The 18,989-nt window shown below is 40.9% G+C and overlaps 1 protein-coding gene across 1 annotated transcript; it reads left to right on the top strand.

Annotated features, from left to right (window-relative positions):
• Positions 1 to 1,017: 1,017 nt before the first annotated feature.
• On the top strand, positions 1,018 to 1,873 carry LOC143302787 (uncharacterized). Its single transcript, XM_076619066.1, has 3 exons — positions 1,018 to 1,148; positions 1,197 to 1,354; positions 1,431 to 1,873. Exons 1-3 carry the CDS (start codon positions 1,018 to 1,020, stop codon positions 1,871 to 1,873), a joined length of 732 nt encoding a protein of 243 aa, XP_076475181.1.
• Positions 1,874 to 18,989: the final 17,116 nt, after the last annotated feature.

Raw genomic sequence — 18,989 nt, forward strand, 5'->3', positions numbered from 1 at the left:
AAATCATTTTAAGAGATATTCTCTTCCTGTATTTTTTCAACTACATACTTCACATTGATATGTATAATTTCGTTAAAACTTTAATCTACACAAAGTTTGAAAGTATTGAATATTTACGTAGACTTCAAGACTATAATCACATTTCATAATTGAAACTCAACAAAGAGTCAATTGTATATATCGCTAATCGTAAAACTTGTGTAGTTCTTTACCTCTGCCATGTAAATGCAGTTTGCAAAAGATTTCAACCGTAATATAGTTGTTACACCACATTTACCATCAATGTAAATGACACGTGCCCGTGTTTCCGCATAAAACTCGCTGCCCTTCATTACAAATCGGTCAATTACTTTTAGTGGTCCGTTGATCCTCAATCTCCAAGGTTGACCGTAGTCCGAAATGCGTGGTTTCGTTTACTTGAAGATGATAGATCCTGGCAGAATCGCCAAAATGTCACGTAAACTTGAGGCTTATATGATGAAAACAAGATAGCTGAGCCGTAACACAACTATTAACTTTATTTCTTTTATTAAACTTTATTTTTCACTCAATATTCACAATTGAGTATACACTGATCAAGTACGCGACTGGTCTGTTGGTAGAAACCGGTAAAAATATGTTGACTATTCTAAGGATACAGAATAAGTGAAGTTTTTCTGACGATACTGTGTCTGAGGAAAGCTAGGGGTGGATGTGTCTAAGGACACGGGACCATCGGATTTGTTGATGACAATTTTGGTTAGGGAAGTGAGGGCAATAGACACCGTCTCCGATTGGATAATAAGACGGTTGGTGGACCAGGAAGGGTTTTAGCCGCCCTCGTGAGAAAGTTGCGTCAACTTGTGCTTGGAGCCGCTGCTGGAAACGATTGAGAAGCAAACCAATGGCATTAACGTTGGTAATTCAAAAAAAGTACCTGCCCTGGCTTTTGCCGATGACGTTGTTTTACTTGGTGCTGACTAAAGGGAAGCACAACGCCAAGTGGACGTGCTCAACGAATATCTGAATGGCCTTGGTATGACCATCTCTAGGGATAAGAGCCAATCGTTGCAAGTTGTTGCTAAAAAAGACACTTGGTTCGTTAGAGAACCAACGATCAGGCTCGGGGAAGCTAACATCCCAACACTTGATCCCGATGAGGCCTTCAGGTATTTAGGCGCTAAGATGGGGCCTTGAAAGGGCGTCCACTGTGGCAGCATAGTACCCGAGATTCTGAGCGTGATGGGAAGAGTTAGAAAGCTCTCTCTCAAGCCATGTCAGAAGATCGAGGTGATAACAAAATACATCTTTCCTCAGTACATATATCACCTGCTCGTGAGTTCGCCAAGTGACAGCGTCTTGAAATTGTTGGATGGTGAAGTCAGGGAGGAGGTAAAGGCAATTTTACATCTTATGCCTTCAACTGCCACTGGCTTTTTCTATGCCCCAAGGTCTCTGGGGGCTAGGGTTGCCGACGTTTGAACATCTCGTGAAACTCGGTAGCCTGAAGAGCGCTATCAATATTGAAAACTCGATCGATCCGGCAGTCTCGAGCCTTGTTGATGAAGATTATGACAGAAAATTCAAAAAAATGGCCAACTGCCTAAGGATCAATTGGTCAGCCTCTTTAGAGGACATTGAGAAAGCAAAGAGGAGGCTCAAAGCCTCACATGTAAAACAATGGGCAGAATTGAGGAGTCAAGGCCAAGGTGTTTATGACTTCTCAAGAAATGGAACTGGCAACGTGTGTCTTGAGGAATATAATCTGCTCAAGCCATCGAGGTTCATCGATGTTCAGCAATGCGTCGCTGGATTGCTCTTCCAGCACACGCATAGGCCCAGCGGCGTATTGCTTCCCAGCATTTCCGCGGTACTCCCTCGTAGTGACTTATAACTAATATTTGCCTCAAAATTGAAGATCAACTTACGGCACACAGTTATTGAATAAATAGACGACACTCTTTTAAAACAAAATAATTATAATAATAACGAATAAATAAGTTCGTATATACGATTCATTTAATTTGAAAGTAAGATAAATAAAATGTCATAGTTACTCGTGGGCAGGTGACACTTCGGTCTTGTCGGCCCAAGTCGCAGCTACCTCCTAGTGGTACCACCGGTAACATGCTCATCGCATCAGCGTAATAGTCCCCCGAATGCGGTGGCCTGGGCTAAATGGAATGCGGCGACGAAGGAGCGAAAGACGACGCAATTAAGAATCGGCTTGCCGATTAACGGTTGGTTAAAACCGTGAAGAGGAAAATAAGTCATAAATTTAAATCTATTAAAAAGGGAAGTTGTTCCCGGGTTGGACATATGATGACAGGCTTGTTAAGGTTAATGATTGGGATGTGGATGGATATATACAGGTAGCAAATAAATTTCGAAATCAAAATTCGATTCTGAAAACTGTAATGCCTCGGACACAGCGTCTCTCGGTCCCGGAGGCGCTGTGGCGGATTTATCCGCTGTGGAGAGGACCATGGCTGAAGACCTGACTATGTCTATGGAAGTGAGTTCGAAAATTATGGTGCCGCTGGTGGGGGATAAGGTTGCGTGTCCGATCTGTGAGAAGAGAGAAGTTCACCTCTACTTTATGACACTAACAGGCCTGGACGGGCACCTTAATCTTCAGCATGTGGATGTCCAAATCCAATGGGGCTGCATAAATTGTCAAAAATCGTTTACGAAGCTTCATGGGGCAAGGTGCCATTTACCAAAGTGTAAAGGCACCAATACAAGTAAAGAAGGATCATTCAAATGCGGCATTCACGAACGGCATGCGTACCCTGCCGTCAGGAACATGAAAAGAAGGGGAACGGGCCCGCCAGCTTACAAGATTTTGGACGGTAGAAGAGGTGAATCACAGAAAGAGCTTAATGAAATTTATAAAAATCACAAATTTCCTAATGTGGAAATAAGTAAGATCCTCACCACGAAAACGGCTGAACAAATTAAGAAAAAGAGACAAGCAAGTGAGCTCTCGGGAGTTTACTCAGGAGACAGAGGGAGGGTACGATCCCGTTATTTCAGGCAATGCGCCAGATTGGAATGTTATAGAAGGATCTAGAGAGAGACTCAACACAATGAATGGCGGCGTTGCTTGAAAATCACAACAGAGAAGACTTCCGAAGTCCCCCCTCCCACAGAAAAGTTATATTGCGAATTAAAGAAGGTGTGGGATGATTCTAAAGATGATCATATAATTTTAGCGGCCAAACTTGATAATTTTGTCGGCACATCTCTGTACAGAGCGTTACTTAATGGTAGCGAAATAGTGGGAAGCAGGATCCCTAAACGTAAAGTCGGAATTGTTAAAAAATCATATAATAATAATAAGAACAAAAATAAGAGAACTGACAGGAATCCCAGGCGGCGTTATTTATATGTCGGGTTTACATTAGAATTAGAGTTAGGGGCGTGAAACGAACCTTCGTTCGGACTACACGATGTCGTTATGCAATAGAGAAGACATTGACTAGTGCAAATACGATTATTATAAGATTGAACAAGTAACCGTGGCAGTTAGGTACTCGAGAAACTAATGACAATGATCCTAGGTTCAATAACGAATCCGCGGTCGACGGGATGATAGATGAACATGCTCACTATATCTAAGTCGAACTCTTTGTTAAAACGTGGAATATCCACTGAGCGTACAGACACAACGTAACTCGCTAATACGACTTCACGAGAGAATGACTTTCCGTCGCGATGATGCTGCGGGGGAAAACTATGATGGGGTGTGTCTAAGGACACGAAATCATCGGATTCGTCGAGAATAGCCTTCGTTCAGAGGGCGAGGGAAATTGGCGTTGCTGCTAATTGGTCAATCTCCATATCGGTGGTTAGAAAAAGATGCTAGCCGCCCTCGAGAGAAAGTTGCTGGTGGGAGACGCCGTTCGTTGAAAAATAGGTCTCTCCTATCTTCCCGTAGTTGGGACAAAGACTGTTTGTCTGTTTGAAGGACTTTAGGTAACTAGATCTTAGTGTTTATAACGGCCCTCGGGTTAGCTGAACATGTACTGCGGAGACGCATCGACATCTGACAATCATCTTGCTCGAAGAATAGGGTCTGCGTGTGGCGAGCCACGGGACAGAAACCGTTGGAATGTTTACTGTCGCGTGCCGCCACGAATATTTCTTTTAAGGAGAGCTATAGAATTACTTCGTACCTTTGTTAGACAAAGCGTTCATTCCGTGACCGCGGCTACGTTCGGCGACTGGCTATCGCCTCGAGCCTTGGGCTCACTATCACAACTCTCGAACAAATACAATCGGAACAAAGACAACAATTGTTTAATTACGCCTATGATAGAATCTAGATTACGGTATTAGGGGGTTATCTCGAAGTTCCAAAGGGTAGGCTTCGATGTCCTTTTGTCTCCGACATATATGTCGGCTTATCATTAGGATTTAAGGCGCGTAACGATTCTTCGTTTGAATTAGCCATTGTTTTACAAAACAGAGAATATATTTACACGAATAAACAAGGTTTTACAAATATTATGAATAATGAATTTTGTAAATGATATGATTGATTAACAAATGATAAATTAAATTATTAATTAGATTAAAGAATAATAAGTTTTATCGAACAATAAAAGAAACGAATAATATATCTTACGATTTACTAATTTAACGAATAATGAAAATTAACGATTGATAAATTTACAAATATTGAATTTAATTTACGCTATAAACTATGATCCGGGGTTCAAACGAATCCACGGTCAACGGGAAAACTTTAAACAATTTTATAACACAAAAAAAATACGTTTGCTGAATCACTCGGAAAAAATTACTCGATGTATCACTTTCCAAGGCGATCACACGAATGAATCTCTGATTAAAATCTTTTTCGTAATACGACTGCATTTGTTTGTTATATTCTCGCTGGAAACATCGAGAAGGTTCCAATCGTTGTTGCTAGGCAATATCTGTCAAAAGTTTGTTATATACTCCTTGGAAACATCGAGAAAGATCCAAACGCCGTTGCTAGGCAGTTTCTGTCTGGAGATTGATTCCTAATACAACGTGTGTCCCATTATATCGACATCTCTAAAGTACAATTTTATGTGATTTCTAGGGAGAACAGTACAACCGATCCACACCTTCGTCAGGCAAAACGTTTATCCCGTGACCGTGGCTACGTTCAGCGACCAGTTGTCACCTCGAACCCACTTTCGCTTTTCACAAATGTCAAACAATTACAGATGACAATTACTTAATTACAGTTATGATAAAATCTAGGCTAAAGCATTAAAAGGCTTCCTCAAAATTGCATAGGGAAGGCTCCGGTTTTCATTTCATCTCCGACATATATATGTTGTTTTATATTTCTCACTATCCGGAGAGTTGGAGGGAAAATAGGACCGTGCTTATACCCAAGCCAAATGAGGATTTAAAGAAGGTCGAGAACTGGCGGCTCATAACTATTGGTACAATGGTCCAATGGTCCATTATCTATGGTCCAAGAATACCTGGAGGGTCTTGGGATGAGTATCTCTGGAGAGAAAAGTCAAACATTCCAGGTGGTCTCAAAGAAGGACACCTGGTACGTAAGGGATCCAGAGATAGAAATTAATAATAAAGGGATACCGAGCATCGCACCCGAGGAAACCTTCAGGTATCTCGGCGCAAAAATTGGACCATGGAAAGGCTTGCAATGTGGCATTATTGTGCCAGAAATACTAGGCACAATTAAGAGAGTAAGCAAACTATCGTTAAAGCCAGGCCAGAAAATGGAGCTTCTGCTTAAATATATGTTCCCTCGCTACATATATAACATGTTGATTAATTCGCCTAGCGAGGGAGTTTTAGAAGTCTTGAACAATGAAATCAGGCAAGAGGCCAAAGCAATTTTACATTTAACACCTTCTACTGCGGTTGGGTTCTCTTACACGCCCAAAAATAGTGGTGGACTAGGGTTACAGTGGTTCGAACACCTTGTGAAACTCGGTACCCTTAAGAATGGAATAAATATGAAAAATTCACTAGATCCAGCAGCGTCTAGTCCTATTAACGAGAGCACAGAATTGAAACTCAAAAAGATCGCTAACTCCCTGAGGATTAATTGGCCTGCTACTTCTGCGGACACTGAAAAGGCCAACAGGAGGCTGAAAAACGAGCATATTAAACAATGGGCCGGCTTGCGGAGTCAAGGCCACGGTGTGGCTCACTTCGCAAGGGAAAAACTTGGCAACGTGTGGCTCAAATAGTACCACCTGTTGAAGCCGTCTCGCTTTATCGACGCCATTAGGTTACGAACTAATACCTTTGGCACCAAAGTAGTTCTAGCAAGAGCCGACAGAAAGATTAATATAATGTGCAGAAGACGTCATGCCCAGCTCGAGACCCTAGGGCACATTTGGGGGCTATGCTAGCATACAAAGGGCTTAAGAATTAAAAGACATGACGAGGTAAAAGCTCTCCTCGTTAAAAAGCTACAAGACAGGAACGAAATATTTGTCGAGCCTACTATTAAGATTGGGGAAAATCTATTTAAATCGGACCTCGTGGTGAAAAACGGGGAACGGCTCCTTGTAGTCGACGTTACTGTCCGCTACGAGAATAGAGATTATCTCCAAAAAGTAGCCAAAGAAAAGGTCGACAAGTACTCGTCTTGGCCTAAAGAATTAAAGAAAAGATATGGCGTCCGTAAGGGAGGCGTTCTGCCGGCGTTGCTTGGTAGCAAAGGAGCTATAACGCCGGAAACTGTAAATAACTTAAAAATGATGGGGATTCCTAATAAGGACATGAAAACAATGGTTTTATACGTATTGAGAAGCTCTGTGGAGACGTGCAACTTATTTTTAGACGAATAAAATGCAATCATTATTCATTTCATTTATTTACTATTATTTATTTATTAATTAATTTTCAAATTGTACATGTACATATAAATTGTACGTATGAACTTAAAATGAATATAAATTATTTATTTATTTATTAATGATGGCTTTACTATTGACTATGTCAATTTTAAAGTTAACTTAAGTTTCAATCCTTACGAGGGGGTACCTCTGAAATATGAAACTTCATTGAAGTCTCACAGGAACAACCAAATGCCTCGTCATAATCAGTGACGTTATTGAGAAAGCAATACGCCTCTGGGCCTATGCGTATACTCCAAAAGTAATGCACCGCTGGAGTTGGCCGCGTGTTGTGATCTCTTGAGCCCCAAAGGCGGCATGCTGCCGACAAACGGCGTGCCGTGGGCAATAAGAGTGTCATAGTTACTCGTGGGCAGGCGAGACTTCGGTCTTGTCGGCCCAAGTCGCAGTTACCTCCTAGTGGTACCACCGGTAACATGCTCATCGCATCAGCGTGGGGAATAGTCCCCCGAATGCGGTGGGCATGGCTAAATGGAATGCGGCGACGAAGGAGCGAAAGACGACGCAATTAAGAATCGGCTTGCCGATTAACGGTTGGTTAAAATCGTGAATAAATGAAGCAAACAACCAACTGCTAATTGAACTCGTTCCTTTGTTGGATGATGAAGACTGGAGCGAATAAGGCTTATGATTTAGAATATGGAAAGGAAACACGATAATGCGCAAATAATAATTGCCTAATTCGACACAGAAAATATATGTCGGAGAAGAGTCAGGAATAGGGTTGTGGTCGTTTGATAGACCTCCCTTGGAGTTGGCCAGGGTTGTGTTATAACGAAGATACGGCCTGATACAACGAGTATGAACACTACCGATTCGACAATCAACCGCGGCAATTAGGCCCTCGCGACACTAGTGATAGTGGTCTTAGATTCGATAACGAATCCACTGTCAACGGGAGGGTAGGTATACTTGCTCTAACTCAAACGTGTGCTACTCCCTTCGCCGATGAGATCTGGGGAAAGAATGAATTTTCGCCCCAATGACGCTACCGAGGCCAACTATGGTGGGGTGTCTAAGTACAAGATCCTCGGATCGACGTCGCTGTCGATTGGTCAATTTGAGACAAAAGCTGCCTGTCCGTTTGCACACATCTTAGTTGCCGAAAAACCCAGGTTTTATAGCAGGTCCTCGGGCTAACCAAACTTGTGCTGTGTGCGTGTCTCAACATCAGGTATTCATTGTCCTAAGGAACCGTTAGCATGTTTTACTGTCCGATACCTCTATGGGTAGTTCCTTTAATGGAGGTCATAACACCGCTCCGCACCTTTGTTAGACGGAGCGCCCGTCCCGTTGACCGCGGCTACGTTGGACGGCGGGCTGTCGCCCCGAGCCAAGGCCCACCGTCACTAATCCCGTACAATTGCTATCGGTTTGGATAACTGCGATTGTTTCATTACGGGTATAGTAGGCTCTAGATTACAATGTTAGGGTGTTGTCCTGAAGTTCCAGAGGGGCCCCGGCGTCCTTTCGTCTCCGACATATACAAGCCTCGGACGCAGCGCTTGTCGGTCCCGGAAGCGCTGTGGCGGATTTATCGGCTTTGAAGGGGACCACAGATGACGAACCGGCAACGTCCCTGGACATAAGTTACTTCAAAATTTTAGTCGCATTAATGGGAGATAAAGTTGCCTGTCCGGTCTGTGAAAAGAGGGAAATACACCTACTTTTCATGACGCTGCAAGATCTGAACAGGCATCTTATTGAACACCTTGTAGAGACCCCCATTCAATGGGGCTGTATCAAATGTGACAAAAGTTTCCTTAAGCTCCATGGTGCACAGTGTCATATTCGTAAATGTAGGGACCGCACGGAACATAGTGAGGGTCAATTCAAATGTGACCCAGGAGCTTGGGATTCCAAAGAGGTCCTTCGACCCACGAACGACACGCGCACCCTGCCGTGAGAAATATAAAAAGAAGGGGAATGGACCCCCCCCCCCTATTAATGAGGCAAGTGGTAGAGTGTGGAAAGCAGATGAGGTTGATCTCTTGAAGGAATTGGATGTAATTTATAAAAATCATAAATACCCCAATGTTGAAATTAACAAAATTTTAACAACTAAAACAGCGTAACAAATTAGAAATAAGAGAAAAACGCTAAAGATTGCTAATGTTGAAGGGCACCTTCAGGAGGAAGCCTCAATGAGAGAGGGCGGGTGCGATCTCGTTGAACTATCCATGGCGTCTACGGGCCAGGAAACAAGCGATAATAGCGAAGAAACGGTTCACGAGTGGAAGCAATGCCTCATTAATGAAATCGAAAGACAAACCGAGGTGCCCCTGTTTTAAAGGATGCTTATACTCGGTTAAATGAAATTTGGGCCGAAGGGAAAAACAATATATCAAAATTAAGAAACCGAATTAACTGTTTCATAAATCTCCAACCTTCGGTGGAAGGACCATTGGGATGTTGATGGTTCGTTAGACACTTCAGCGATATACATGTGGGATGGTGTGACATTAGCGAAAGACGTGGCTGATTGTTTATAAACGTTGGTAAGATATGTTAATGTTGTCAAGGAGTGTTGTGAGCGTTACCAAGGTTTGTTACAGGAAAAATGAGCGTGGTAATGCTGTCAGAGTTGGATTAATTGTGATCGAGAGAAGTTCATTGTGTTGCTGTGACGTAGAAATAGTGTTAAGCGAATTCGTGAAGTGCGAGAATAGTATTAAATACACAGCTTTTGTGGTTCCGGATGGACATTATGAATTTATAAGAGTACCTTTCGGATTGTGCAATTCACCTGCAGTGTTTCAGCGACATGTACGTGCAGTTTTTGACCTTTAATCAACGAAGGAATTGTGTTGGCGTATTTAGACGATCTTATAGTTCCTGCAGAGACCGAGAGTGAAGCAATTGAAAAACTGAGACAAGTGTTAAAAGCCGGGAGTGAGTATGGACTAATAATTAACTGGCGGAAATGTAGTTTTTTGGTCAAACAAGTGAATTATCTTGGGCACATCATTGAAGATGGACAAATACGACCTTCGCAGCAGAAGACGTTAGCAGTGTCAAGATATCCAGAACCCAAGACGACTAAGCAGGTATAGAGTTTTTGAGTTTAACGGGATATTCCGTAAATTCATAGAATCGTATGCCGTGATTGCGCGACCGTTGTCGGAATTATTAAAAAACAACGTCGGATTTAAATTTGGACCGTTAGAGAAAGAAGCATTTGAGAAATTAAAAAAAGCCTTGATTGAAAACCCGGTACTTAGATTGTATCAAGTAGGAGCTGAAACCGAATTACATACTGATGCTTGTAAAGAAGGATTAGGGGCATTATTGCTACAGAAAAGTGCCGATAACGGTAAATTTCATCCTATATATTATGCCAGTTGGAAGACGTCCTCCGCGAAAGAAAAATATACGAGTTACGAGTTAGAAATATTAGCGGTAGTTAAAGCATTAAAGAAATTTCGTGTTTATTTATTAAATATACCGTTTAAAATATTGACAGATTGTAAAGCGTTTGTGTGGACGTTAAAAAAGAAAGATGTATGTTTGCGTGTGGCGCATTGGGTACTTTTGATTGAACAATTTGATTATAAAATAGAGCATAGACTAGGTACGGCGATGCGTCATGTGGACGCGCTTAGTCGAAATATAGTAGAAGTGTTATTAGTACAGGAAGGCCGAGGCGGTTTGATTGATCGAGTTCGCAAGGCTCAGGAGGAAGATCAGGAGATAAAGAAAATAGTTGAGGCAGTACGAGATAAAGGGAAAAAAAACTTTTCGTTAACGAAAAATGGAGTTATATATCGAGAGACCGAGGGAGGTGAGACAATAGTTGTGCCGAAGTCGATGCAGTGGGACATTATCAAAATGGCACATGAACAGGGACATTTTAGTAGTGCTAAAACGATGATAATACTCAAAAGAGATTATTGGTTTCCCAACATGGAGGAAAAAGTTAAAAGAGTAATAAACAACTGTATTCGGTGCCACAGTTATAGCGGTCAAAGACAACGGAATACATAAAATGAAGGGTATATTGAAAGGAAAGGAGCACTTAGTAAACAGCGCCGAACGTAGTGGTATGAGTAAAAAGGAAAGATGGCATAGGATGCTAGGACACGTAAATTTTAAATACTTAAATATTTTGAGTAAAGAGCAGCTAGTGACAGGTATACCGGATAAATTTGAAAAGGAATTTTTGAAATGTAAAATGTGTATAGAAAGCAAAATGCATAAATTACCTTTCAAAAATAATCAAAATAGGGAGATAATGGAAATTGTTCATACAGACGTGTGCGGTCCATTTAAGACTCCCGGATTAAATGGAGAGAAATACTTTATATCATTTGTTGATGATTGTAGTAAAATAGTTAGAATCTATGCCCCCGGGACGAAACGCGCATCTTCTTATTATAGTAAAATAGCTAGAATCTATGCCCCCGGGACGAAACGCGCATCTTCTTTTCAACGGCGGCAACTACTACCATCAAAGTATCTACAATATCTACAGTATCTCCGAATATCACGAGTATCTACCGAGTTACGCGACGAGCATTAACCAGTATTTATCCGCGATTTTATTTTGCGATTTATACTTTGTACTAACGACTCACGTATACAGGCTGTACATTAATTTACTATTTTAAATATGTCGGAGATGAAAGAACACCGGAGTCTTTGGAATTTTGATTAATCCCGCAACATTGTAACCTAGAGTCTACTATAGCTGTAATTAAACAATTGTAGTTATTCAATCCGATTGTAATTGTTCGAGAGTTGTGATAATGAGCTTGGGCTCGAGGCGACAGCCAGTCGCCGAACGTAGCCGCGGTCGCGGGATGAACGCTTTGTCTAACAAAGGCATGGAATAATTCTATAGCTCTCCTTAAAAAGGAAATAGTTGTAACACTCGACAGTAAACATTCCAACGGTCTCTGTCCCGTAGCTCGCCACACGCAGACCCTATTCTTCGAGTAAGATGATTGCCAGATGTCGATGCGTCTCCGCAGTACATGTTCAGCTAGCTCGAGGGCCTGTTATAAATCTTAAGATTTAGTCAACTAAAGTCCTTCAAACAGACAAACAGTGTTTGTCCCAACTACGGGAAAATAGGGGAGACCTATTTTTCAACGATCGGCGTCTCCCACTAGCAACTTTCCCTCGAGGGCGGCTAGCATCTTTTTCTAACCACCGGCATGGAGATTGACCAATTAGCAGCAATGCCAATTTCCCTTACTTTCTGAACGAAGGCTTTTCTCGACGAATCCGATGATCTCGTGTCCTTAGACACACCCCAATATAGTTTTCCTCTGTGGCATCATCGGGACGGGAAAGGCATTCCCGCTCGCGATCTCATCGATGAAAAAGAGTAACCCCTTACGACCAGGGAATATTACGCATCCGACTTAGGTTTTGTGAGTACGTTCATCATCCCGTCGACCGCGGATTCGTTATTGAACCTAGGATCATTGTCATTAGTTTCTCGAGTACCTAACTACCACGGTTACTTGTCCGGTTCTATAATAATCGTATTTGCACTAGTCAATGTCTTCTCTATTGCATAACGACAACGGGTAACCCAAACGAAGATTCGTTTCACGCCCCTAACCCTAATTCTAATGTAAACCCGACAAATATATCCGATGGTTTCAACAACGAGCCATCTCGTCCTTTAAACCTCACGTACTAACTATCCTCTACACATAAACCTCCACAAGGTGAATATGGTGACTGTAAATGTTATTTTTTGCGAGAAACTCCCGAGTCAGTAGTGACGCATGAGCTGATGTGTTTTAGTAGTACAATTTCTACGAGTGATCGTTTCACAAATCCTTCGAATGGCTTCGTACAATCGACGTGAAACACGCAAATAGTATTCTCTATGGATCGTAACATATTCTGATAAAAATTTATGAAACACAATACCACGGTAATCGAAACAGAAGCTGTGAGAAGGACTTGAACGTTTGATCTCACTGCCATGCTTTCCTCAGTCGCGGTTAACTTGAAAATTTCCATTGTGATACTTATGATCTTCATACAATAATGATAAGAGGATACAGTAGAAATAAAAAAATTTCGAAATATTAACAAAAATATATTTACTTATTTCTTACACTTGAGGTGATATTAAACGTATTGATTATTAAAGAGACGAGTGGAAATTTGTAATAGTCAATTATATTGAAATTATTTCAAGTGCAGATACAGAGATAGTGTAGGTCGGTTGTAATTGTCGTTCGTGTGACTCGTCATGATAATTAGCTATATTCTTCACTATACTGGTTCGCTTTCTAAACTGTCCTAGAGAGAATGTTCTTTTGTTTATATTGTCCGGCGGACTTATAGAAGGTCATATTTGGTTCAGGTTGACGATTATTCATAACAGCGATACTGTTTTTGTCTGGAGTTCGTTTATTCTAGAACTTCGCAAATGCAAAACAACGTTAATACCTCGAGGTACAACAATATGAGTAGCTCCCGGTTCGAATCGTCCTATGGCTCATGCTGCTACATACTAATACTATAGTAAACTTATCCTATATTGGATTAATAGGAAATTAACAATTAAATGTATGAATATTTATATTATTTAATAAAATAATAAAAAATTAACGGTAACATTTTTTTAATTAGCATCTTTCGGGAATTCACTTGATATTTATAAATTGCGAATTTTATAATCTGTTCATAAAAAGTGTACTTGGCGGAAAAAGTAAATGTCATAGAGATAGTAATAGGAACCACAATGTGGCGGAATAATTTCTGATATTGATATACAATTTCCATCGTCATTTGTAAGAGTATTATTAAAGTAAGCAGCATCTGTTTGTCCACCCCATGAATCTAGAATTAATAGGAACTTATTGTTTCCACAATATGGACTGATTATATTTAATATCTTTCCAAATAATGGGTATTGACTAAAACATCAGAATATGGGTGTGTTTATTTTTGCCCTAGATTCATAAGAAAAATTTTTGTCAGAACCAATGATCCAACAACGCTGACCTCTTCTTGTTAAGCTACAGAAGTTTATGCATTACAATATACAGTAAATATGCAGGGTGCTATGCAAGATATATACAGGGTGGTTGGTAACTGGTGGTACAAGCGGAAAAAGGGTGATTCTACGTGAAAAAAGAAATCGAAAATATAGAATAAAAATTTTTGGTTTGAGGCTTTGTTTTCGAGAAAATCGACTTTGAATTTTCGCTCGGCACGCGTGCACTTTATTACGTCTCGTTATAACGGATCCCACTGTAGATCGTTGTCTCGATGGATATTATCGCAGTTTAAGTTTGTTTTTGCCGTAACGGAAAATTAGGAATACATAATGAAATAATACGAAGTAATCATAAAGTTTATTATTACAAAAATTGCTGAAAATGTTGCCCATTCTGCCGAACACATACTTCTGCTCTTCTAATTAAATTTCTATGAACACTTTCTAACGTATTCGATTGTTTTAAAGTATGAAAGGCTACAATAATCTTTTCTTTCAATTGCTCGCAACTTGCGATTTCTTCAGAATAGACAATTGATTTAATATGGCTCCACAAATAAAAGACAAGCGGAGTTAAGTCAGGAGAGTGTGGTGGCCAAGCTATTGTTCCAGCACGACCAATTCAGCCTTGGTAATGTTGGTTTAAAAAATCTCTCACATGACGACTAAAATGTGGTGGTGCACCGTCTTGTTGAAAAATGAAACTTCCTCTAGTTCTCAGCGGTACATCTTCTAATAATTCCGGTAGTTTGTTTTGTAAGAAATCGAAATATGCTGCTGACGTTCGAAAAAAATATGGCCCAATAATTGGATGTCCGATAATGCCAGCCCAGACGTTTACGTTCCATCTTACTTAAAAATATGTTTCAAGAATAGAGTGAGGATTCTCATTTTGCCAATTATGTATGTTATGGTCATTGAACATGCCGTCCCTTGTAAATTTCGCTTCATCGGTCCATAAAATTTTTAACAGAAATTCTGCATCGTTGGCATGCTGTTGAAGCAACCAATGACAAAATGCCTTTCGCGAAATCTTATCATGAGGCATAAGTCCTTGTACTCTGGTGATATAATAAGCATGTAAGTTGTTTTCGTGTAGAATTCGAAGAATCGTGAAGCAACTAAGATTATACCGCAAAGAAAGGTTTCTTGCACTTATGTCAGGATGTTCCAAAACGTCCTTTAGTATTTGCTCTTCAACATTTACACTAACGCGTCGTCGACTACCACCATGTCGTCTAAGTTTTTCAAAAGAACCATATTCGCCGAGGGTTCGTTCTGCTCTTTGAATAACACGTCTATAAGGATGTCAACGATTGGGATACCGGTGTCTGTAATGATCAGCTGCGGCTGATGCGTTACCACCACACGCACCTAACGAAAGTATCATGTCTGTATATTCCCGATTGCTGTATGTAGACATGATGGTAGTAAGATGGTAGTCGAATAGTAAGTTAATAGGTAGGAAAACACTTCGGTCACATTGGAAGTGTTTATCAACATAACGTCAATCGAGACAACGATCTACAGTGAGATCCGTTATAACGAGACGTGATAAAGTACACGCGTAACGAACGAAAATTCAAAGTCGATTTTCTCGAAAACAAAGCCTCAAACGAAAAATTTTTATTGTATATTTTCGACTTCTTTTTTCGCGTAGAACCGCCCCCTTTACGCTTGTGCCACCAGTTACCAACCACCCTGTATATACAATGTGCATGCAGGAGAAATTTGATGAATATGCACTTACATAGAGAAAATTGATACATCTGGGTTTAATTAATGTATTTAATATTATATGTGCATTATGCAAACTGTTATAAAAAATAATAGTGTTATACATATCTTTAACACGTAAAATGCAATGTAACATAAATACTAAATTTTAAAATTTGTTGTCGAAAGTTTTGTTGTCGAGTGCCGCTATAGCAATTATACAGATTAAGGCCCGCATCATAGATTTCGGTGATTTTTGAATGTATTGTCACAATCATGATTTTGCACACCTTTCCTATACATATAACCTTGGCTCGGCTTTAGATTTCGAGATATCCATGAATAATGTTTTTACATTTGCACTTTGATGTGGGCTAGATGCCGCTTAGGTTTGCTTTATGTTTATCTACGGTCGGGATTATATTATATGCCCGTTCCACGATGCGTTTATAGTGAAGAGAAAAACAAAACCGATAATCAAGTGTTTCGTATAAATCTTTATTTAATATCATGGACAGTATATGAAAAGAAAGCATAAAAATAACATTTTATGAAGGTTAAGTTACCATAAACAATTTTCAAAAATTTTGGATTCTATTTTACTCGTATGTAACAAAAAGTATTCATTGGTTCGGTTTTGCACAATATTTTTAACAGTATAACTTTTTAACATTAAAAATGTTTCTACTCTGTGCAAAGTCCTTTAATTTGTTGAACCAAATTAAGTCGTTTTAACATACTTTTTATTAAGCGAGGGACTCACCACAAGAGGGACTTCTACGTTTTATTGGTATTTTAAAATATTAAGCATTTTGGATTTTCGACCAATCGCGGGGAGACGCAATCGCGAGGAGAGACGTCAACGGGAGTCGTACATTCCCGTTACGATTATAATAACCGACACCACGAGTTAATCGATCCCCTGATTTCTGTTGAGATAATAGGGGTGACTCAGTTTGTATAACACTGTGACTCACAGAATTATAAATTATATATTTTTCCACTTAATTTACACCGTTGCTTATAATATATCGTCGACAATGAGTTAGCGTATAGAGACGCGATACACTGGCACAATATTCGTTGATGATAGAGCAAGGCTCTTAGAGTTTTGTAATAGTTGATTAACCCGTTACTGACATGTTGACTTTTCTAGCGGTGTAGAAGAAGTAGTTGACTTGACCCTCCTGATGGCGTAGGAGAAGTCGCTGACTTGACCCTCCTGAAGCCGCAGGAGAAGTAAGGTACAGTGGCGATGCTGTGTCGTAGGAAAGCTAGTGATGGGTGTGTCCAGCGCACGGGACCATCGGATTTGTTCATGACATTTTGGTCAGGAAAGTGAGGGCAGTATACATTGCTCCTGATTGGATAAACGAAGGTTGGTGGACTAGGAAGGGTCTTAACCGCCCTCGATAGAAAGCTGCTAGTGGGAAGCATCGTACGTGTGAAAAACTAACTTTCCCGTGTCAAGCCGTAGTATACAATACTCTTAAAAGAAGCAATTTAGAAAAAGATATTCGTTGGGTCTGAAGGACCTTAGCTGGAAACTTCCTTAGATTTACAATGGGTCCTTAAGACTATTGAGGGTACGCAGTAAGGATGAGCGGACATCGAATTGACTAGCTCGATGATGGCCCAGCAATCGCAACCAGGCTCCCCTGAGCAAACTCGCAACTACCTCGCGCTACCTCCTCCGTGGCAGAAGTGCAGCAGAACCCTCCGCACCAACGACGCTAATATTACAAAGAAACGGAAAATAGAAACATCAAAACCAAACACGATCGACACCCGGAACGAACAATCAACGATACAAATAAACACCCACGACAGGTTCGCCGTATTGCAATCCACTAACGACGCCATGGAAATCGCAGACCCGCCGCCAAACCAACAAGCACAGAGAATCCCCCTCCCCCACCAATATTTGTGGATGATGTCATCGACATACAAACAATGACCAAGTCCTTAGAGAGAGATATCTCCAAGGACGATTACAACCTGAAGATTAACAACAACAAGGTAAAAATTCTGCCGACAACCCCTGACGCATACAGAAAAATCACCAAACTGCTTAAGACCTTGAACGCCAACTTTCACACGTACCAACTCAAACAAGAAAGACCTTTTCGAGTGGTTCTACGCAACATCCACCACTCAGCAGGCATAGACGAACTCAAATACGAACTCTCAAAACTCGGCCACGAAGTCATCAACGTAAGTAATATAAGGCATAGAGTCTCGAAAGACACGTTATCCTTATTTTTTATAGACATAAAACAAAAGCCTAACAATAAGGAAATTTACAATATCAGTCACCTAATGAACGCAATAGTAAAATTCGAACCACCGCTTGTGAAAAAAGAAATAGTGCGATGCAAAAGGTGCCAAAGGTACGGTCACACGCAGAAATACTGCAACCATACCTTCCGCTGCGTTAAATGTGCAGGCACTCACTCCACTGACCAGTGCGCTAAATCACCGGAAACCCCAGCGAAATGCATCCACTGTCAAGGTGACCATCCTGCCAACTATAAAGGCTGCTCAGCCTATAAAACCCTATACACAAACAGGTGCCCTAAACTCAGAGCAAAAGAGGTAACCAACCAAACACCCGCCCGCCGAAGTTCACGACTACCCCAAACACCTCAACCAACCAAACACCCAGTCCTACTAAATTCATCACAACCTCAACCTCCTATGCCCAAGCAGTACAAGGCATCCAAAATAACCCGAATAGCCAAAGGGATCTTTCCCAAAATAGTGTCCCCAACTCACCTAACACAGACAACTTCTCTAGGCTTGAAAAGCTAATAGAGAAACAATCAGAGCAAATAAATAATTTGCTATCGCTACTAACACTCATCATGGATAAATTAATACGCCCCGGCGCAAAATAAAACCAAGGCGCATAGCTCTTTGGAACGCCAACGGTCTAGCGCAACACAAATTTGAACTAGAACTCTTCCTAAAACACCAGCAAATCGACGTAATGCTCGTATCGGAAACCCACTTCACCGACAAAAACTATCTGAAAATAAATGGTTACAAATTCTACCATACCCAACACCCCAGCGGAAAGGCCCACGGTGGCACCGGAATCGTAATCAAAACAAGTATTAAGCACTACGAACTTCCATCATTCCAGAAAGACTACCACCAAGCAACAAACGTAGCAATAGAAGACTGTCATGGTACAATCACCACTTCAGCAGTATACTGCCATCCGAGACACTCCATGGCCAAAGAAGACTTTGATAACTTCCTGGACACCCTGGGCAATAGATTCATAGCTGGAGGAGACTATAACACCAAGTACACCCAATGGGGCAGTAGACTGGTTACAGTAAGAGGCAAAAACCTCTTGAACAGCATAATAACCAACAACCTCAACTACCTCACCACATACGAACCCACATACTGGCCCACTG

The sequence above is a fragment of the Bombus vancouverensis genome, chromosome 6 (assembly GCF_051014615.1).
Source record: "Bombus vancouverensis nearcticus chromosome 6, iyBomVanc1_principal, whole genome shotgun sequence".
Lineage (NCBI taxonomy): Eukaryota > Metazoa > Arthropoda > Insecta > Hymenoptera > Apidae > Bombus > Bombus vancouverensis.